Source organism: Nomascus leucogenys, chromosome 8, assembly GCF_006542625.1.
Source record: "Nomascus leucogenys isolate Asia chromosome 8, Asia_NLE_v1, whole genome shotgun sequence".
Taxonomy (NCBI): Eukaryota; Metazoa; Chordata; class Mammalia; order Primates; family Hylobatidae; genus Nomascus; species Nomascus leucogenys.
The window spans coordinates 97,255,404-97,277,906 of NC_044388.1; the positions used below are offsets into that span (position 1 = coordinate 97,255,404).

The 22,503-nt window shown below is 39.4% G+C and overlaps 1 protein-coding gene and 1 pseudogene across 1 annotated transcript in view; one reads left to right on the forward strand and one right to left on the reverse strand.

Moving 5' to 3' along the window:
- CNTRL (centriolin) overlaps positions 1-22,428 on the forward strand; it is a 101,468-nt gene extending 79,040 nt beyond the window's left edge. Inside the window, exons 27-43 of the mRNA XM_030817724.1 lie at positions 2,115-2,245; positions 2,385-2,525; positions 2,628-2,754; positions 3,498-3,662; positions 4,906-5,065; positions 6,632-6,747; positions 6,830-7,047; positions 9,701-9,858; positions 10,871-10,944; positions 12,284-12,472; positions 12,891-13,116; positions 14,412-14,617; positions 16,200-16,340; positions 18,074-18,340; positions 18,506-18,568; positions 19,850-20,056; positions 21,991-22,428. Coding sequence (XP_030673584.1) covers positions 2,115-2,245; positions 2,385-2,525; positions 2,628-2,754; positions 3,498-3,662; positions 4,906-5,065; positions 6,632-6,747; positions 6,830-7,047; positions 9,701-9,858; positions 10,871-10,944; positions 12,284-12,472; positions 12,891-13,116; positions 14,412-14,617; positions 16,200-16,340; positions 18,074-18,340; positions 18,506-18,568; positions 19,850-20,056; positions 21,991-22,014 — 2,613 coding nt within the window. The 3' untranslated portion in view covers positions 22,015-22,428. The remainder of the gene's footprint in view (positions 1-2,114; positions 2,246-2,384; positions 2,526-2,627; positions 2,755-3,497; positions 3,663-4,905; positions 5,066-6,631; positions 6,748-6,829; positions 7,048-9,700; positions 9,859-10,870; positions 10,945-12,283; positions 12,473-12,890; positions 13,117-14,411; positions 14,618-16,199; positions 16,341-18,073; positions 18,341-18,505; positions 18,569-19,849; positions 20,057-21,990) is intronic.
- Positions 21,530-21,674, reverse strand: LOC115836549 (annotated as a pseudogene).
- Positions 22,429-22,503: the final 75 nt, after the last annotated feature.

A 22,503-nucleotide genomic window follows, 5' to 3' on the forward strand; every position in this document is an offset into this window, starting at 1 on the left:
TGGTCAGAGATAATTTTCTTTTTTTTTTTTGAGATGGTGTCTCGCTCTGTCACCTAGGTTGGAGTGGAGTGGCGCGATCTTGGCTCACTGCAACCTCCGCCTCCCGGGTTCAAGCGATTCTCCTGCCTCAGCCTCCTGAGTAGAGACGGGGTTTCACCATGTTGGCCAGGCTGGTTTGAACTCCTAACCTTGTGATCCTGCCTCAGCTTCCCAAAGTTCTGGGATTACAGGCGTGAGCCACTGCGCCTGGCCCGATAATATTCTTTAGACCACAACACAGAGGGAAGTTGGGGAGAAAAAGGAGTTACCTTTTATTGAGCCACTGCTATGGCTACACATGGCCATTTTGTAAACGTTTCATTTAACCTTCCTGGCAACCCTGTAAGATTATGTTAGCTTGGTTTACTGATGTAGCTCAGAGAGGCTCATTACTGGCCCAGAGTCACATGGCCAAAGGCTCTTTCAGTTAGATGAGAATTCCAGGATGAAAAGAGTTCCTTACCCACATGAAACACCTCAGGAACTATTATTTGTATTTTGCTATTTCAACATGAATCTATTTAAATTAAAAGCAGTCTATTACCTAGGAACCAAATTATTTATTAAAGAAATTCTGTGAGTAATTAAGAATGGAAAAAGTCCTCTTTTCAGATGAGCTATTCCTTCTGTTGTCGTATGTTGGATTACTATGAGAGAAAATAGATGTGAGCAGAACTAGAAGAAAAAAATATCACTGGTATAATAATATATAATAAGATATATTATTTTGATGATATATCATCAAAATATCACTGGTATATTTTGATTATATATTTTGGTATATTTTGGTTATATATTAATATATATAGGTATAGATATATAAAATCATCAAAAGAAAATTGGTGGCAGTGGTAGTAGGCAGAGGTAGTAAGTGAACCAAGGCTGGTAAGTTCTTTCACCTTCTTCCTCCCAAAATGACTCAGGGAGGCAGCTTAGTAAGAAGGAGGAGGAGAGAGAAAGTAGTGGCGTTTTGGAAGGAGTGTGCCGGACATGTTAAAACCTGACATAGAAGGAGACAAAAAACTATTTGGTGGCTTTTCTGGAATGCATAGCGAGTTTTGTCCAGTGCTTTGCTGGTGAAGCTGACAGAAACAAGCTATCTGAAATGGAAGGACGTATGGTAAAATATGTAGCTCTCTGGGAGCTTGCCAACCCTTTTGCATCCACACAGATATTTAATAGACAAATGTAACTTACGGACTCCTCTGGCTTTAGTACAATGGCAGACTTCAGTTTTTTTTTTTTTGGCTGAAGGTGAGTCACTGCTCAACCAAGTGCAAACCACACTCTATTTTTGGAACTTTTGATGTCATTGTTTTAAGCATCTTATGTTAGGCAGAAAAAGAAACCAAATTGATTAAAAAAAAAATTGTGTTTTTTACCATATCTTATATAGGAAGATTTTAAACATTTGCAAAGTATTTAATGTTTGTGTTTGTCAGCCATAATTACATTATCACCAGATCAACGCACTTTTACTTCGCTTGATAATAACTATAGAGTGCAGCAAGAATTTCTGTGTGGAGGGAATCTTGGTAAAATCACTTCATTCCCACTTAGTTGGGTAGATAGTTTTAATATTTAAAATGATATAATAGTATTACAGATTATTTTGAAATAAAAAGCATCTTTAGTTCCACTACTTTCAAATCACTGTATTTATTTTTATATAGTCTTTCTGTCTTTGTTGACACATGTAGTTTTACATAGTTGCTCTCACAGTGCTTATACCATTTTAAATTTATTTTTCTCAGCCAACATAATATCATTAACATTCTTCCTTGTTGCTACATTGTCATCTGATCACTTTAAAGGCTACACAGTATTCCACTTTGTTAATGCATTATCACTTAGCCTATTATTATTTGTTAGGTCTTATATTATTATACACTGAGCATTTTTATGTAGTAGTTCTTTGCTTCTGAATTATTTACGGAGAATTAGTTACAGCGAATGGACATTTTTATGTCTTTCTGTATCATCTTGTTTTCCCAAAGAGCTGTTGTACCGGTTTACGTGGCCAATAGCTGTGAGTATTGTAATTGAATGGCTTTTAATGACAGTTTCTTTTCTAGACAAAAAATGCTGTTGAAAAGTTCACTGATGCCAAGAGAAGTTTATTGCAAACTGAGTCAGATGCTGAGGAATTAGAAAGGAGAGCTCAGGAAACTGCTGTTAACCTTGTCAAAGCTGATCAGCAGCTAAGGTAGGTGGATTCCCTAAGCCATTGATGTATACATTGAGATGAATGAAAAGTTTGCTGCTAAGGGGATAATAATTGGTTTATGATAAATAATGCATGGTAAGTCTACAGGACCTGGGGGGAATAAAGCAATGTGCTTTAGATTGCTCCAGGCTGATGCAAAGGATTTGGAGCAGCACAAAATCAAGCAAGAAGAAATCTTGAAAGACATAAACAAAATTGTAGCAGCAAAAGACTCAGACTTCCAATGTTTAAGCAAGAAGAAGGAAAAACTGACAGAAGAGTAAGTAAGGCCTCTGTAGGGCTACAAGGGGTTTGTGCTGGAAGACAGCTCTGGGGTTCCGAGTCCCGTAGGATCTGCTCTAGTGTTGCTGGTGCTTTGTAGGCTTCAGAAACTGCAAAAAGACATCGAGATGGCAGAACGCAATGAGGATCACCACCTGCAGGTCCTTAAAGACTCTGAGGTGCTCCTTCAGGCAAAAAGAGCCGAGCTGGAAAAGCTGAAAAGCCAGGTATGGCAATAGACGCCTTGAAAAAACAACTGACACAGCACTTTATGATTATAAAAGTAATACATGTTTAATTGCAGAAAAGAATAAATGAGGCTATGTATTATAGTTGTTAAGCATAAAGTCTGAACTAAATTTCAATCCCAACTCAATACAATATTTTTGAATAAAAAAAGTGAGTCTCAAAACATGGCATACTCTATGAGATCATTTCTGTTAAATGCCTTTATGAACACTTATGGTTGTATTTTTAGTCAATACTAAAGTACAAAAGTGGTCATCTGATAAGGGGGGATTTTGAGTATTTTCTGTTTTCTTCCTTTTGCATATCTGCATGGTCTTCTTTTTTTTGTAAACAAATATGTATTGTCTTTAAAATTGTAACGACTTTTTAATTTTAAAAATGAATACATTTTAAAAATCTCTGACTAACTTCCATCACCAAGGATGTCAAAATGGAATTAGGGTATAAAAATAAAAGTTCTTGGAAAACTATAACCTGAGGGATAATTATGATTATCATATTGTTGTTCTTACTGTGATCACTGTGATTTGAGTGGTTTTAAGTATGTGAGCTCAAGGTTTTCATTAGGCATTTCACCCTTGCACTCCTTGCCTGGCTTTTCTGACTCTTGGGGGCTAGGATATTAGCTCCTGATTTTACCTCACAACTAAATTATCTCCAGGTTAGCACTGAGGGCTGTATGGCCTTTGTCAAATTTACTCTTCCCTTTTCTTTAATACAGGTGACAAGTCAGCAGCAGGAGATGGCTGTCTTGGACAGGCAGTTAGGGCATAAAAAGGAGGAGCTGCATCTACTCCAAGGAAGCATGGTCCAGGCAAAAGCTGACCTCCAGGAAGCTCTGAGACTGGGAGAGACTGAAGTAACTGAGAAGTGCAATCACATTAGGGTGTGTTTTTTATTTGGGTTTTCTGAAGAGTCCTAGGACAGTGCTATAGGTTTACTTTGATGTATTTTCATTGCTTCTCCCCAAATGAAAATATAAATTCCTGAAATCTTGCCTCCTCTGTAAAATCAATTTGGTGTTGTTACGTATCCATGCAGCGGCTGTCATGTGCAGTTCCCCCTCTGTTGTTTTCTGTGTATGCTCAAAGTTCTCCTGCCCCTGTACCTTTCTCATACCATTTCTTCTCCAGGAATTCTCTTTCTCCCCTATCACTAGCCAGATCCCACCTATTTCTCATGGCGCAGCTTCATGCCACCTCCTCTTAGAAAACTTCTGGCCAGGTACAGTGGCTCACATCTGTAATCCCAGCACTTTGGGAGGCCAAGGCGGGTGGATCACGAGGTTAAGAGATGGACCATCCTGGCCAACATGGTGAAACCCCATTTCTACTAAAAATACAAAAATTAGCCAGGCATGGTGGCATGCGCCTGTAATCGTAGCTACTCGGGAGACTGAGATAGGAGAATTGCTCGAACTCGGGAAGTGGTGGTTGCAGTGAGCCGAGATTGCACCACGGCACTCTTGAACCCGGGAGGCGGAGGTTGCAGTGAGCCGAGATCGAGCCACTGCACCCTGGCTGGTGACAAAGTGAGACTCAATTTACATGGCACATGTATACATATGTAACAAACAAACCTACACATTGTGCACATGTACCCTAAAAGTATAATAATAAAAAAATTAAAAATAATAATAAAGCATTTCTATTATGCAGTTTAAAAAACATAAAAAAAGAAAAAAAAAAAAGAAAACTTCTCTGACCTTTTTATTTCTCCTGGAAGAAGGAGTTTCCTTCTTTTGAGTTTAGAAACACTCTGTCTGCATGTTTCCTAGGGCATGAAGGCCTAGCCTTTTGTGATCATGTTTATGTTCCCTGCCTTACCACTCAACAAGGTACTAAGCCCCTCCAGAGCAGGAGCCATGTCTCAGTCAGGCTTTTCTCTCTATAGCACATTGCCTTGCTTATAGTAATGTTGCAAATATATTTAGATGAAGAGAATATGTTACTTTCTTCTATTATATATAAATAGGTTTCTGCAAAATATAATGCTGTTCTTGACATAAAAGGCAAAAATGAGCTTGTTTCCAAATTAGAATTTATGAAATAAAACAATAACAACTTATTTTGAAGTAATTTTCATTTACAGTCACAGGAGGGAATAACTTTTTTTTTTTTCAAACACAGGAAGTAAAATCTCTTCTGGAAGAACTGAGTTTTCAGAAAGGAGAACTAAACGTTCAGATTAGTGAAAGGAAAACTCAACTTACACTTATAAAGCAGGAAATTGAAAAAGAGGAAGAAAATCTTCAGGTTGTTTTAAGGCAGATGTCTAAACATAAAACCGGTAAGTTTAAAGGAAAACAATCATACAAAGTTTGAGGTTGGAAATGTCTGTATTACAAGTCACAGAAAAAATAACAAATGGCCAAAAAAACTTTAAAGTTTAACCTTACTACTAATAAGCAAAGCAAGCAGGTTATAAAAGGAATATGATGTTATTTTCTGCCATTTTAATTGATAAACTTTATTTAAAAGCAAAATAATCATGCTCATTGCTGATCAGAGTGTGCTGAAAGAAGAGTACTCATAGTCTATCAATTGAGGTATAAACTGCAACAATCTCCCAGTGTTTCAAGGCTCTTAAAATTCACACCTGTTGAACCAGTCAGCCCATTTCTACTCCTCCAGAAAGGGCAAGTATGTACATCGCAGCAATATTTATAATGACAAAATTTGGAAACAGGCTGGGTGTGGTGGTTCATGCCTATAATCCCAGCTCTTTGGGAGGCTGAGGCAAGAGGATTGCTTGAGCCCAGGAGTTCAAAACTACCTGGGCAATGTAGTGAGACCCCATCTCTACAAAAATATTCAAAAATTAGCGATGCACATTGATGTGCACCTATAGTCCCAGCTATTCAGAAGGCCAAGCAGGGAGGATCCCTTGAGCTCAGGAGGTCAAGGCTGCAGTGAGCTATGACTATGCCACTATGCTTCAGCCTGGGAAACAGAGGAAGACCCTGTTCCACCGCACCCCCCAAAAAATTGGAAACAGATAACCAATTTAAAAGCCGTATTTTTAACATTTAATGACATGCAAACATGCCCATGAGAAGAATGAAAAAAAGTAGGTAAAAAATGAATATGGAGTATAGTCCCAGTTTATTTTAAAATCTGTGAGACAGTGTGTGTGTGTGTGTGCACGCACATGTGCACACGTGCACGCACATGCATTCTTAGAAGAAAATACATCAAAATGCTATTGTAATAGTGATTTGGGGTGGTGAAATAATGGTGGGTTTTAATTTTTTTTCTCTTATGCTTTTTTTTTGTATTTTCCAGCTTTTCTACAGTAAGCAAGTATCTCTATAATCAGAGAAAAAGTTAATATTTAAATATCTGTATTTCAAAGGCCAAAAATTGTTATGTAAATCTCAGTCTGTATTTCAAAGTATTTTTAATTTATTTTGATCAATTTTATATAAAATACTTTTAGTTGATTCTTTTATGTAGAAGCAAATGCTCTGGAACCAGATCTTTGTTAATTAAATGTTTTTGTTAAAATGTTTGTCTGTTTATTTATTTATATAGAGATGGGATCTTGCTCTGTCAACCAGGCTAGTCTCAAACTCCTGGGCTCAAGCAATCCTTACACCTCAGCCTGCCAAATGGCTGGGATTACAGGTGCGTGCTGCTGCACCTGGCTTGTTAAAATGTTTTTAACAAATTACATAGTATTTAATGATACTTTTAGAGAATTTTTTATTAAAAATAAAATTAGCACCATTAATTCAGCTCAACAAAATTTTTAAAATTATCTTGTTTTAGTAATAGCGTTGTTTTCTTTTTCATTTTGTAAATGTTTTCCAAGTTCATTTAATATCACGGACCATGCTTTGTTTCTATCCCTTAGAACTAAAGAATATTCTGGACATGTTGCAACTTGAAAACAATGAGCTACAAGGTTTGAAGCTACAACATGACCAAAGGGTATCTGAATTAGAGAAGACTCAGGTGGCAGTGCTAGAGGTAATGAACAAAGCCAATGTACCCTTAAGAAACTGAAGCCTTTTTCATTTAGGATGTTTGAGTCGTTTTTTACCTGATTTAGGAGAAACTGGAGTTAGAGAATTTGCAGCAGATCGCCCAGCAGCAGAAAGGGGAAATAGAGTGGCAGAAGCAGCTCCTCGAGAGGGATAAACGAGAAATAGAACGAATGACTGCTGAGTCCCGAGCTTTACAATCGTGTGTTGAGTGTTTGAGCAAAGAAAAGGAAGATCTCCAAGAGAAATGTGACATTTGGGAAAAAAAGTTGGCACAAACCAAAAGGTGAGAGCAAGAACAAATAAGCTTGCAGGATCACTTCTTCAAGCCAAAGCATTTTAAACACGCTATAAAAAATTTGGAAAATAGAGAAAAGGATAAAATACACCACAAACTTGGTATCATAATACATTTTGCCAGTTGCATTTTTTGGTGAGTTTCCTTCTGGCTTTTTTTTTTTCCTCAAAAGCATTTTTTAAAAATCTATTTTGGTTTTTTTAAGTAAAATAATACATGCTGGAGATAAATGGAGATATATATCTTATTCCTGGACCAGAAGACAACATTGTTAAAGATTTAGTTCTCTTCAAATTGATCTCTAGATTCAAAACAGTTACAATTAAAATCTCAATAGCCTTTCCTTGTGGAAATTGACAAGCTGGTTCTAAAATTTTATGAACCTAGAATCGAATTATTCTAAGACCTAGAATAGAATTTATACAATTTTTTAGGTATGACACTAAAACAACTTTTAGAAAGTAGAACAAAAATTTAGGACTAACACTACCTGATTGTAACACTTTTATAAACCTGTAGTAATCAAAACACTGTGGTATTAGTGTAAACACATAGATCAATGGAACAGAGTAGAAAGTCTAGAAATAAACTGACATATATGTGAACAACTGATTTTGATAAAGATACAAAGGCATCTTTTTCAGTAGAGAAAAGATGGTCTTTTAGAAAAATGTTGGCTGAAACAATTGGATATACAAAACCAAAAAAAGAACTTCAATTCATACCTCACTATGTATAATATATAAATATTAATTTAAAATGAGGCCAGGCACGGTGGCTTATGCCAGTAATCCCAGCATTTTGGGAGGCTGAGGCAGGAGGATCACTTGAGCCCAGGAGTTTGAGACCAGCCTAGGCAACATAGAAAGACCCTGTCTCTGCCAAAAAAAAAAAAAAAATTAAAAATAGCCAGGTTGGGAAGCTGAGGTTGGAGAATTGTTTGAGCCAGGGAGATCGAGGCTGCAGTGAGCCATGATGATACCACTGCACTCCAGCCAGGGTGAGAATGAGACCCTGTCTCAAAAAAATATATATATACATATTTATTTTTATATTTATATATAGGACCATAAACATATATGTAAAACCTAAATATAAAACTTCTAGAAGAAAACATAAAACATAGAAAACTTTTGTGACCTTGGAGTGGGCAAAAATTCTTGGTATGACACCAAAAGCATGATCCATAAAATAATAAATTGATAAAATTAGACTTCAAAATTTAAAACATCTGCTCCTCAAAAGACACTGTTAAGGTAATGAAAAGATATGTCACAGGTTGGGAAAAAAATATTTGCAACCCATGTATCTGATAAAGGACTTGTATTCAGAATACATATATAAAGAACTTTCAAAACTCAGTAAGAAGACAACCCAATTATTTAAATGGGCAAAAGATTTGAACAGACATTTCATTACAGAAGATAAATGGATGGCAAATAAGCACATGAAAAGATACGCAGGATAATTAATCATTAGGGAAATGCAAATTAAAACCACAGTGCGATATCACTACACACCTATTAGAACAACAACCATACCAAATGTTAATGTTAACCAGGAACTTTTTTTTTTTTTTTTTTTTTTGAGATGGATTCTCGCTCTATTGCCCAGGCTGGAGTGCAGTGGCGCTATCTTGGCTCACTGCAAGCTCCGCCTCCCGGGTTCATGCCATTCTCCTGCCTCAGCCTCTTGAGTAGCTGGGACTACAGGCACCATCACCACGCCTGGCTAATTTTTTGTATTTTTAGTAGAGACAGGGTTTCACCGTGTTAGCCAGGATGGTTTCGATCTCCTGACCTTGTGATCCACCCGCCTTGGCCTCCCAAAGTGCTGGGATTACAGGCATGAACCACCACATCCGGCCGGAACTTTCATATATGATTGAGGGGCATGTAAAATGGTATTAAGTAACTGTCAAACTTTGGAAGACAGTTTAACAGTTACTTAAAAATCAAACATACACCAACCGGAAGATCTAGCCATTCCACTCCTAGGTATTGTATTTATTCAAGAGAAATGAAAGCATATTTCTACACAGTGTATATGCTAATGTTCATGACAGCCTTATTTGTAATACCCAAAAACTAGAAATGACCCAAATTGTCTATCACCTGGTAAATAGATAAACAAATTGTGGTATATCCACACTGTAGAATACTACTCAGCAATAAGAAGGGAATGAAGTATTGATATACACAACATGGATGAATCTCAAAGTAACTACGTTGAGTGAAAGAAGCCAGACCAAAAGCAAGTCCACACTGTATGACTCCCTTTATGTACTACAATACATGCTCATGCATGTCTGTTATATGGACAGATCCTACTGTACATATAATTGTTTTCTACGCTTTCAATTATCACAGCTCCATTTTTATCAGATTTTTGGAATTCTGAATGTTATCCATGTTTTTAATCCATGATTTTTATAAAACTTCAATTTAGTGAGTCAGTTTTTGAAAAAAGTCTCCACTTAGAAAGCTGATAAGATTCTGAAAATGAGTTGTCTTAAATTTTGTGAAGATTTATAATCATTTATACTTTCCATAACTGTATGTTGTGAAAGGATAACACTGTTCCTCAGTCATCTCCTATGTGTGCTTGTATATTTGACAGTCTGACTTATTCTCTGTGATAGGGTTTTAGCAGCAGAAGAAGAAAATAGCAAAATGGAGCAATCAAACTTAGAAAAGTTGGAATTGAATGTCAGAAAACTGCAGCAGGAACTAGACCAACTAAACAGAGACAAGTTGTCACTGCATAAAGACATTTCAGCAATGCAACAGCAGCTCCAAGGTATAAGGCAGCAAAACAGTAAAAGTGTGTGATTTCCTTGCCCTTTGTTAGATTCTTTCTTTGATTTTTCTTATGACAGAAGTAATTCCTGCTAATGAGCATGGAGTTTCTTTCTAAAATTAGATTGTGGTAATGGTTGCACAACTCGGAATATACTAAAAGCTTTTGAATTGTACACTTTAAATAGGACATGATATGTGAATTTTATCTCAATAAAGTCAGTTTAAAAAAAAAAAACCTAATTCATGTTCCTTAGAGAACAATTTGAAAACATAGCAAAAAGAAATAAAAATTGCTGTTGACCTCACTCCTCATAGATTCCTAGTAACAGTTTGGTGAATATCCTTCCAGATTTTCCTAGGGGTGTGTGTCTAGTTTGAAAAACAAAAACAAAGATGTAAATAATGAAGATTTTAAAATTACCAAATGTTTATAAATATGATCATTTATTTAGAAGAAATTGCTGAGTAATTCTAGCTAATAATATACTTGTTGAACATTTTTTATGTCCTTGGTATTTCATTTTCTCAATCCTCATAACATTTTTATGAGATAAAAATTATTTTACTCATTTGTAAATAAGGAAACTGGAGCTTAGTTTCTTGTGACTGCTTAAATGAGAAGTGACTTGCTAGAGGTCACACAGCTAGTAATTGACAAAGCCAGTATAGATAAAAAATTTATTCCCAAATTGCCTTCCTGAAAGGTTAAGTTTCTATTTCTACCAGCAATGCAGAAGGTAGCTGTTTTTAAACACCTAACATTAAGTATTATCTGTAATTTTTTCATTGTGAGATTTTGAACATGAAAATCTTTAAAAACCTGAGCTCCAAGCCCAAATCTGGATTGTGCATGTAACTCTCTTTTGGCCTTTAATGAGATAGTGTGGCATAGTCATACATGTAACAGAAGTAAGCTTGAAACAACTTCTCTACTTTTTGGGAATGCTAATGGGAATCTGTACAGTAAATACGTATGTATTTCTTATTTCATGAGAATGTCATTTCTGTAGAAAAACGAGAAGCAGTAAACTCACTGCAGGAGGAACTAGCTAATGTCCAAGATCATTTGAACCTAGCAAAACAGGTAAGGTTAACAAATGTAATATTCTAGTAGTATACTGAGGGTATGCAGACCATTGGTTTAAATAACAAAGAAATCAAGTAGGCTGGTTCCTCTTCACAACAGCAGATACCATAGGTCAATTTATATAACATAACCATCACATAAATAAAAGTTTTGGTGGAGAGCAGTGGTTTGCTAATTTATTTTAGCCTTAGAACTCTTGATACAAACAAAGTTTTACTCAAAGCTAGTAAATAGGGTGGTGGCTAGACCAGAGCCCAGCAGCAGTCTCTCAGCAGCCCTTCTTGGGGCTTCAGGGACCAGACGGGCCATCTCTAATCCATGACAGATGAGGCTTCTAAAGGCTGGGCTTAGATTTGATTACTCCTTGAGCCATAGAGTACCCGCCAAATCTGGGCCTCTATCTTGTCAGATATTGAATATAGCAGATTTTTGACCCTCGTACTTCTAATGATTTTCTTGAAGGTAATTCAGTGTTGTCCTGTGAGAGTAGTGCTGTAATTCAAAGCACTTCAAGCAAGTTCTAGACCTCAGTTTCTATTGTGTAAATTAAGAGTTATGCCAGGTGCAGTGGCTCACACCTGTAATCCCAGCATTTTGGGAGGCCAAGGCGGGCAGATCACCTGAAGTCGGCAGTTCAAGACCAGCCTGACCCACATGGAGAAACCCCATCTCTACTAAAAATACAAAATTAGCCAGGCGTGGTGGCACATGCCTGTAATCCCAGCTACTCGAGAGGCTGAGGCAGGAGAATCGCTTGAACCCGAGAGGCAGAGGTTGCCGTGAGCTGAGATTGCACCATTGTACTCCAGCCTGGGCAACAAGAGCAAAGCTCTGTCTCAAAAAAAAAAAAAAAAAAAAGTTAACATTAGACACAGGCTGGGTATGGTGGCTTACGCCTGTAATCCCAGCACTTTGGGAGGCCACGGCAGGTGGATCACTTGAGGTCAGGAGTTCGAGATCAGCCTGGCCAACATGGTGAAACCCCGTCTCTACGGAAAAGACAAAAAATTAGCTGGGTATGGGGCATGTGCCTGTAGTCCCAGCTACTGGAGAGGCTGAGATGGGAGGATTGCTTGAACCTGGGAGGCAGAGGTTGCAGTGAGCCGAGATCATGCCACTGCACTCCAGCCTTGGCAACAGAGCAAGACTGTCAAAAAAAAAAAAAAGTTGGATTAGACATCTAAATTCTATTGTACCTGTAAGTTTATTGAGATAATAAAGGAAATAAACTTCTATGCCTCTCGTTTTGTCAGACTTAGTACATACTGGATTGGCACTGGCCACCTCTAATAAAGATGGCTTTATTAGTAGTTTCCACTTGTTCTTTCACCTAAAGGACCTGCTTCACACCACCAAGCATCAGGATGTATTGCTCAGTGAGCAGACCCGACTCCAGAAGGACATCAGTGAATGGGCAAATAGGTTTGAAGACTGTCAGAAAGAAGAGGAGACAAAACAACAACAACTTCAAGTGCTTCAGAATGAGATTGAAGAAAACAAGCTCAAACTAGTCCAACAAGAAATGGTACTACACATTTATGATTTTACATAAAGAAAGTATTTTGTGGCTCATGTGAGCCTATTTTTCCCCTGGCAGAAAGCTGCTGAGAAATATCCCCCATGGGACTATGTGTCACTTAACTGCCCTGTGTAGCCATGGGTAGCGTTTATACCAACTATGTGACTCTCTTACAGACCTTTAACAATCATAGAACATCGGTCCTGTAAAGATACTTAACAGCCACGTGCCATTTGCTGCTTGAATCCCCTCCTCACATGCTGGCCAGAAAGCTTCCCAAGCCCTCTTGATCACCTCTGTAATGGAATTGTCCCTGTGGGCTATCTTCTACTTTCTTCTGAACTAGAATCTGTCTCATGTCCATGCAGGTTCTCTGGGACACTATTTGTTGTTTTATGACTAATCAAGATTATTCTTTATTAAGATGTTTCAGAGACTCCAGAAAGAGAGAGAAAGTGAAGAAAGCAAATTAGAAATCAGTAAAGTGACACTGAAGGAGCAGCAGTACCAGCTGGAAAAGGAATTAACAGACCAGAAAAGCAAACTGGACCAAGTGCTCTCAAAGGTGCTGGCGGCTGAAGAGCGTGTTAGGACTCTGCAGGAAGAGGAGAGGTGGGGTGAGAGCCTGGAGAAGACGCTCTCCCAAACTAGTATGTATTCTGGAACTTCTCACTGGGAGATGGGGTATGGGTTGGCTCTGCTGGTTGTCTTGCAAAAATATTTAAAGAGATCCAGAGCCCAGCCAGAGCCCAGGAGAGGAGGCAGGAGAAGTAAAGCAGGAGGTACGATAGCCCTGTGAAAGATGAGGAAGCAGGTTCAGAGAAGAGATTTAATCCTGAGACTGACCAGCAAGTCCTTCCTTGCTCGTATTGTCTCCTTTGAGAATGCCATCTCAGGAAAGTGGAACATTCACGTGAATAATTGCCAAAAGATACTCTTAAAGTATATTATCTATGAGCTTTGGGAATAAGATCTACTTCATCTCAAGTGTCAAAAAAATCATATTAACAGTTCTTCTGTCCAGATTTGGCATAGTGAATGGTACCAGAATACAGGTGTTTGCTTTTAGGTCAGTTTGTTCTCTCTTGAACCATATATAAATGAAGTTGACATGGGAATCCAGGGTAAATGATTGTTCTCACATCAGTAAATGATTTTTCTCTTTCTTAGGCTCCAGGGTTTAACAGTGCTCGGAAAATGTTGTGGGCTTGGGGATCTGAAAGGGTTATTATTCCTTTTTCCCTGGGAACTGTTGATATACCCAGACCCAATCATTTCATTATGAAAATGAAACTTAAAAGAATATGTTGCGTTCTGATCATGCCAGAGTTGTTGAAAAGTGAAATCTGGGCAGGGCGCTCCTGTAAATAGGGTGATGAGAAAAATATCTTTTAAATGTCACTTTTATTTCGTAAGCATTCTCTGTCGAGTACTCACTATGTACCAGGCATTTGCATACATGATTCCAATTGAACATCAGGAAATGTATTCCTCATCTATAAAATGTGGCTCATGCCAGTGTAGGAGCCAGCTCCAAATCCTGCGCACTTTCCACTGCACTGCCTCCTGTGGAAAGTAGTAGTACTGGTGTGTCTCCCTTTATGAAAATCAATGTTTATAAAAAATATTTCAGCTGTTCCACACACTTCAGGATTGGCGCTGGGTTTCCCCTCACTGGTCTCAAAGACTTGCAAGAGAAGATAGTAGCTATCTGTCACTCTGGGATCAGGCCCTCCAGGAACCAATTACTTCAAAAGGCACCCTTATCTGGGTCTTTTTCTGGGCCTTTGGTGTGGGTAAGGGTAGGCTTGTAAGACTTTGTAATGGAGGAAAGCACCTGCATGGGTAGCATATCACCATTATGCATCTGCCACAAGGGAAGGGGAGCTCTGCCCACAGCTGGCTCGGGGTCTTTGGCTAAACCTACTGAAAACGCTCATTTCAGAACGGCAGCTTTCAGAAAGGGAGCAGCAATTGGTGGAGAAGTCAGGTGAGCTGTTGGCCCTCCAGAAAGAGGCAGATTCTATGAGGGCAGACTTCAGCCTCCTGCGGAACCAGTTCTTGACAGAAAGAAAGAAAGCTGAGAGGCAGGTGGCCAGCCTGAAAGAAGCACTTAAGATCCAGCGGAGCCAGCTGGAGAAAAACCTTCTTGTGAGTACCTGCTGCCTTGGCAGTTTGTGAGGAAATGATAAATTTAAAATTTTAAACTGCAACACCACTTCAACATAGAGAAAATAAATTACCCATCAACCCAGTCCTGAACCCAACTGTTATTGGTGTATTTATGCTCATTTGTCCTTGAGGCTGATGGTAAATTTTACCTGGGATGGGTGTGGAGCTCTGGCTGGCTGGGGAGACTGTCATGTGAACAGCCATTATCAGCACGAAGTAGAGAGCATGTTCTGCCAGCAAGCCTCAGTTTACACCTCCACTGGCAGGGAGGAGGGGGTGTTGAAGAAGCCTTCTCTAGACGTTTTTTTTTTTAAGATGGCATCTTGCTTTGTCTCCCAGGCTAGATTGAGTGGCGCGATCTCAGTTCACTGCAGCCTCTGCTTCCCGGGTTCAAGCAATTCTCATGCCTCAGCCTCCTGAGTAGCTGGGACTACAGGTGTGTGCCACCACGCCCGACTAATTTTTGTATTTTTAGTAGAGATGGGATTTCACCAGGTTGACCAGGCTGGCCCTGAACTCCTGACCTCAGGTGATCCACCTGCCTCAGCCTCCCAAGGTGCTGGGATTACAGGCATGAGCTACCGTGCCCGGCTCATAGACAGTTTATTTTTATTTTTATTTTCAAGACAGAGTCTTGCTCTGTCGCCCAGTCTGGAGTGCAGTGGCATGATCTCAGTTCACTGCAACCTGCACCTCCCAGGTTCAAGCAATTCTCCTGTCTCAGCCTCCTGAGTATCTGGAATTACAGGCGTGTGCCACCATGCCTGGCTAATTTTTGCATTTTTAGTAGAGACGGGGTTCACCATGTTGGCCAGGCTGGTCTCGCACTCCTGACCTTGTGATCCGCACGCCTCGGCCTCCCAAAGTGCTGGGATTATAGGCGTGAGCCAGCGCGCCCAGCCAGTTTTATTACACTACTGTGGTCAGTGCCTACAAATTTTTCTCATCCTGCCCTTTTTGGCCAACATTAGCTTTAATCATTATCCTAAAACCAGGAAGCTCAATCTACCATGCTTTCATCCTTGAAATAAATTTGAGAAGTGACACTCAGATAGGTCAGAATAATTTATGGTGGATGGAGGCAGGTGAGCAGCAATGGAACTGTCAAGGGGGTGGATTTTTCCACTACCCTCTGGAGGGGTTAGTGGAGCCCTGTTGTATGAAACGAACTTTTAAACCATGTGTGTCTCTCAAAGGGGATACACTTATAACTAGTGATAGGCAGATCATCATAAAGATGGAATATAGATGTCTAAAATTTAATCCTACCAGTAACCCTGTGATGATGGGTATTATTATTCTCATTTTACAGACAATTAATGAAGACTCAGAAAGGGATAGTAGCTTATTATCAAAGGTAATGCTAACAGACTCTGACATGTATATACTCCCAGCTGTATTTGATCTGCCCATAAAAGGCAGATAGAATTATCCCCATTTGACAGCTAGAGAAACTGAGGCCCAGAAGGGGAATGAAGTTATAGAGCTAGTGAGTGTGTAAGCCAGCAAACCACACCTCCACGTGTTAGATCACACAGTTATTTTCTTCCTCCTGTGCTAGGAGCAAAAACAGGAGAACAGCTGCATGCAAAAGGAAATGGCAACAATTGAACTGGTAGCCCAGGACAACCATGAGCGGGCCAGGCGCCTGATGAAGGAGCTCAACCAGATGCAATATGAATACACGGAGCTCAAGAAACAGGTGTGTGCCCAGGAAACCCAGCTGACCAGCCTGGGGAGAGAGGACTCATTGGGCTCAGGCAGATTGTATTGTTTTTAATATCCTTTCTATAGCAGTATAGAGAAGCTGATTATAAGAATGTTCTTTAAGTCAAATCTGGTTTTTTAGCCTTAAAATTTAGAAATGCACCTTGACTATTAAAAATATACTTACAAAATTCTCTTAAATTTGACAAGCTCTTAAAATGTTAGTTTTTCAAGGAAAAAAGGTAATTCTTGAGCATCATATTTCATGTCCCAAAGAATTATGTTGAAATGTTAGATTTTATGCCATAAACAAGTCTATAGGAGCCAAAACCTCCCCTACCCCTTGAGGAAGAAAAGATGGTCCAGGGGGAAACCTTTGATATCACATAATGTAGACAGGCAGAGAGTATTAAACCAGTTCATGCCTGGACTGGTAGAGTCTCTAATCCTTGATATCTCTGGTGTCCTTTAGAGCATCTGGGCCATCCCTGAACTCTAGTCGGGCTGCTGTGGCCACTCATTTGGCCCTGCTATACTGAGTCCTTTGGATGACCCCACGTGGCCATTCTAGTTTCATCTGTGCTTCCAATCCCCTGATGCCCCACATATACCCACCATTTAATTCAAGAAAAAACAACTAAAAAAAATTATTTAAAGACCACAAGCCCTTAGTGAGTTTGCCTTTGCAAATTTGGTAAGGCAATTAGCAGTAGGTATAAATTTCATATTTCTTCACTAAGCTCTATATGGGGTAGAGCCACATAGAGTAGTCTCAGGCATCAAATGCAGTTGGTAACACTTTAAGAAACCTCTAGGCTGGGTGCGGTGCTGCATTCCTGTAATCCCAACACTTTAGGAGGCCAAGGTAGGTGGATCGCTTGAGCTCAGGAGTTCAAGACCAGCCTGGGAAACATGCCAAGACCCTGTCTCTACTAAAAATACAAAAAGTAGCTAGGTGTGGTGGCGTACACCTGTAGTCCCAGATATTCGGGAGGCTGAGGTGGGAGGATTGCTTGAGCCTGGGAGGTTGAGACTGCAGTGAGCCAAGATTGTGCCACTGCACTCCAGCCTGGGTTACAGAGCAAAACCCTGTCTTTAAAAAAAAAAAAATGTATATTGCCAAGCCACCAGATTCTTCACTTAAAAAATTCCAGCATTAGCATTTATAATCCAGATCACTTATGACTTATTTCAGTAAATGGCCCTTTTCTCGAAATTTGTGGCTTATTTACTCTAGTTGCCAGTTGGGTGCCACTGAGGTGCTTCATGTAAATTCTCACTTAGTTTTCACATTTCTGAGCAGAAGGTATTTATCTCCATGTATAAATGAGGTAATGGAGGATCAGATGTTAGCCAACTTGCCCTGTCATACTGGTAATACTGGAAATGAGATTGGTAACTAGCTTTGACTCCAAAGAGATTGCCTTCTATAGAGTAATTCACCTTCAAGGAACTTTATGCACATGCCTTTTCTAAATGAAAGTTGTTCCAGTGAAAACGCCAATAAAATAATTTATTCAGTAGCTTATAGATTCTTGAATATCTGAAAAATCACAAGTTTTTACAGTTCTAGTAATGGAGTATCTGAAAAATCACAAGTTTTTACAGTTCTAGTAATCATAGTAGTTGATATTTATAGATCTTTAAATACATGGCACATCATACAGCTCAATTCCAAGTAAGTCTGACATTTTATACAATGATATTTGACACCAACTCACTGTTTAGATGGCAAACCAAAAAGATTTGGAGAGAAGACAAATGGAAATCAGTGACGCAATGAGGACACTTAAATCTGAGGTGAAGGATGAAATCAGAACCAGCTTGAAGAATCTTAATCAGTTTCTTCCAGAACTACCAGCAGATCTAGAAGCTATTTTGGAAAGAAACAAAAACCTAGAAGGAGAATTGGAAAGCTTGAAAGAGAACCTTCCATTTACCATGAATGAGGGACCTTTTGAAGAAAAACTGAACTTTTCTCAAGTTCACATAATGGTAAGAGTTTATCCTGCTATTCTCTGGGTTCTTAGGATTGACCGCCTCCCCCAGCTAAGCTAAAACACAGATGTGGGGGTGCTGGGGTAGGGGAGGGAAAGGCTGGTTGGCTTCCACTTGTAGCAGCAGATGATTCATGGTATCTCCATTTTCCCTCTGAGAAAGGATGAGCACTGGCGTGGAGAAGCACTCCGGGAGAAACTGCGTCACCGGGAAGACCGACTCAAGGTTGCCCTTTAAAACAAACAAAAAATCAGTATGAGATACTGGGCACATTGGGGAGGGGAGGGGAAAGTTACATTTACCTGATGCTTTCACATCCATGCTGTTGCAGCACTGCCGGCAGTGTCAGGGATGGCATGTCTGAAGCTTCGAGGAGTTGGTGTCACACAGTAAATGGCAGTCAGTGTTCAAAACCATGACTTCTTGTGTTGACTCCAATGTTCTTTAACCTATGTAATGCTGCTTTACCTCAGCTAGAACTGATAGAATCTAAGTATTTGGGACAGGAAGTAGAAACACAGTGATGAACTATAAGGTTATCACAGGCCAGTGGTGGCAGGAAAGATTTGGGATACTGGAAAAGTAGGCTGAATGTCAGATCAGGAATTGTTTGACTCAGAACATGTTGACTTTGAAGGCCTTGTGAGATATCCAGGGAAGGATATCTGTCTGTAGGCAGCCAAAAATAGGAGTCTAGGATTACTGATCAGTGTTGACCTAAAGATTTGAGAGTTAAGAGTATAGGTGGGAGGTTACATTTATGTGGGGGGAATGGCTATGTAGACAGCATGGGATGAGAGAGTGCAGTGCTATAGTATTGAGTGGAGTCCTGTGATGTCCAACAATAGTCTCCAGCCATGTGTGGTTATTTAAATTTTAATAAATTATAATTAAGTTAAAAATTCAGTTATTCATTTGCCACATTTCAAGTGCTTAATAGCCACATGTGTCTAGTGGCTTCTATATTGATAGCCAGAGGTAGAACATTCCCATCATTGCAGAAAGTTCTGTTGGACAGTGCTGCTATAGACTTTGAGAGAATAATTTGATTATAGCAGGGGCAAAAGCCAAAAAGTAGTATGAAGTCGAGGATTAAATACCTAGTCAGTTATAGACAAGAAGCTGAGACTTAGGAAAAAAATACATAATCAGGAGACACTCCAGTTGTCAAGTATAAACTGATCTTCTCAGTCATAACAGAAAAGGAAAAAAGAGATGAGGCAATAATTTAATGGAGAAGCAAGGGATACAGAAATCCTAAGCACTGCTAGCATGGAAAAAACGGGCAAAGTAAAAGTCCCAGTTAATGACAACACAGAAAAGTAAAGGTTTATGCACACTAAGTATCCACCTGGCACCTCCTACACTTCTTTTCAAAGATGAGCATTTTCGACAGCCATTCCTACTGTTAGCCAGATTTGCCTATCAAATGTATGTGAGGAAGCTGAGCGGTAGTTCTGGTACATTTCTTCTGTGTAAAACCCTAAGTCTTACAACACTTTTCAGGCCCAACTCCGACACTGTATGTCCAAGCAAGCAGAAGTATTAATTAAAGGAAAGCGGCAGACAGAGGGCACTTTACACAGTTTGAGGAGCCAAGTAGATGCTTTAGGGGAATTGGTCACCAGCACCTCTGCAGATTCAGCGTCATCACCCAGTCTGTCTCAGCTGGAGTCTTCCCTCACAGGGGACTCTCAACTTGGACAAAATCAGGTAAGCAGCAGCTCTTTTTAAAAACAATAGCCTGAGGTTGTTTGTTGTCTTTTTTTGAGACAAGGTCTTGCCATACCGCCCAGGCTGGAGTGTACCGGTACCATCACAGCTCACTGCAGCCTTGACCTCCCAGGCTTAAGCTATCCTCCCACCTCAGCCTCCCATGTAGCTGGGACTACAGGCACACACCACTTGGCTTGGCTTGGCTTGGCTTGGCTACTTTTTAAAATTTTTTGTAGAGATGGGCGTCTTGCTGTGTTGCCAGGGCGGGTCTCAAACTCCTGGGCTCAAGCGATCCTCCTGCCTCGGCCTCCCAAAATGCTGGGATTACAGGCATGAGCCACCACGCTGAGCCAAGAGGAAACTCGTAAGAAAGGATTTAATATATTACATGGAAAGTACTTAAAAGTCGTGGGGTGTATAATCTAGAGGAGATTCGGAAAGATATAAATTATGCCACCTTCAACTCTCTGAAAAACTTGTCTTAGCAAAGACTTGGTAGAGGTAGATAAGCTGATGGCTTAGGAAACAGACTACAACTGCAGATTGGATGACCTGGCAGGGATATAGTTAATTCTACTGTTTATGTCCTCCACTTCTGGATTTCTTTATTTCCTACTCTGTCAATATAAAGAGCTTAGACCTGTGAGGCCAATATGAGTCCTAGTTTAGTATGTCTCCCTGCATTTTGTAATTTACATTTACAAAGTTGGAATTCAGACCTCTTAACCTAGGGTCTATAAAAACCCTGAATTTCACAAAGGTTTTCTGTGTGAGCTTAGATAAGGTTAATAAGCATTTAAGAGGAACATGAAATACACTCATGGAACTGGTAAGTAGTAGCACACACAACCGTCAGAGATAGGTAACAGCTTCCATTTTCGATTGCCTATTGTGTGCACATACAAAACTTTATATATATTATCTCATTTAATTTTTACATTCTTGGAGGTAGGACTTATCCCTTTATATAGATAAGGAATCTGTACAAAATGATAAATGATTTGGTCAAGGACATAGCAAAGGACAACAGCAGGACTTACGGGCTAATCTATCTTTACCACAGAGCAGTATATTTTAATGGTGGAGCCACAAGGAGCTTTCAAGGACAATTGCCTCTTTAATATGCCCAAGGTGGGCAAGTTACTTACCTAGGTCACACAGCTAATTAGTAGCAGCAAGGCCATCTGAATATGATTATCTTAACACCATCTGTGGTGGGACCAGTCAGGTAAAGACCAAAATCATCGTGGGCCTCAGGGCAGGGTTCGAGGAGGAGTGTGAGAGGCACTGGGCATTGAATAGGGAAGCTTTGGGGATAAGACAACCCAGAGTAGTGAGAGAAGAGTGCACAAGGGCTTAAGAGCCAGGTTCAATTACCAGCTCAAGGTGGCAGCCAGAGTTATTTAGCTGCTTTAAAGGCAACCAATGCACAATGGGTAGGGGCGAGATCGGTAAAATTATTTAGAAGTCTGGGGTTGTAATCCAGGCCTATGTGGGATAAAAGCCTGAATTAGTTAAAAGTTAGGGGGCTAGCTTCTGAGCTTAACATTTTGTTTCCCCTTTTTTCTGGTAAGAACAGGTACTACACTTGATCTTAGCCAAAAGGCTGAGAGCTCCTTCCAACAAGTTCTACAAGGTCCATCAGAACCACTAGACAGTTACTGACACTGATGCCATCCCTGCTCACAGGATAGATGTTACAGAGATTTTTTTTTTAAACTAGAACTTTTAATTGGGGGATCTTGAATTTTAGCAGTTTTAAGAATAACCGTTTAATTTTTTCTCAGAATTTTGTACACTGGTTCATCTTAAAACATTTTTCCAAAGAGGTACTCAAATATGTAATTTACCTATAAGCCATCATGCCATCACTTAGTTAAGACTGTTTTTACTGTTTCAAGAATTTGATTTATCCTTTTGTCTTACTGTAGGAAAAGAATGCCTCAGCCAGATGAGAAATACTGTCTTGTGTAAATATATTCAAGGAAAACACCTCCACTACCTCACTGACCTCATAACTGGAATGTCACATGGTTTTTTTAATCAAGATGCAGTGAACTGAGATTCTGAAACTCCACTGTAGTTTACTTTGCCTGTACCATTAATGCCAATGTTTTTATAAATCACTTGTACACAGTACATATGGGAACAGTTGCATATGGGAATTTAAACCAACGTGTGGCTGAGCTTTTTTTTTTTTTATATCTTTGTAACATGTTTTTTTTAAAAAACCAGTGATTTTAACTGCATATTTGAACCTACAAACTGGTAAATCTTAAAAAGAATGTACTTAAGGCCCTCTTTATAGTGTCATTTTTGAATTTTGCTTAAAATCTATTTTTCATATGAAAATAAAAGATAACAATCAACTTGGGTCTGTCCTCTGACTTTACACTTCACAGGCCATTCTATGGAAAAGCCGTCAAATTTTTACCTTAATTCCA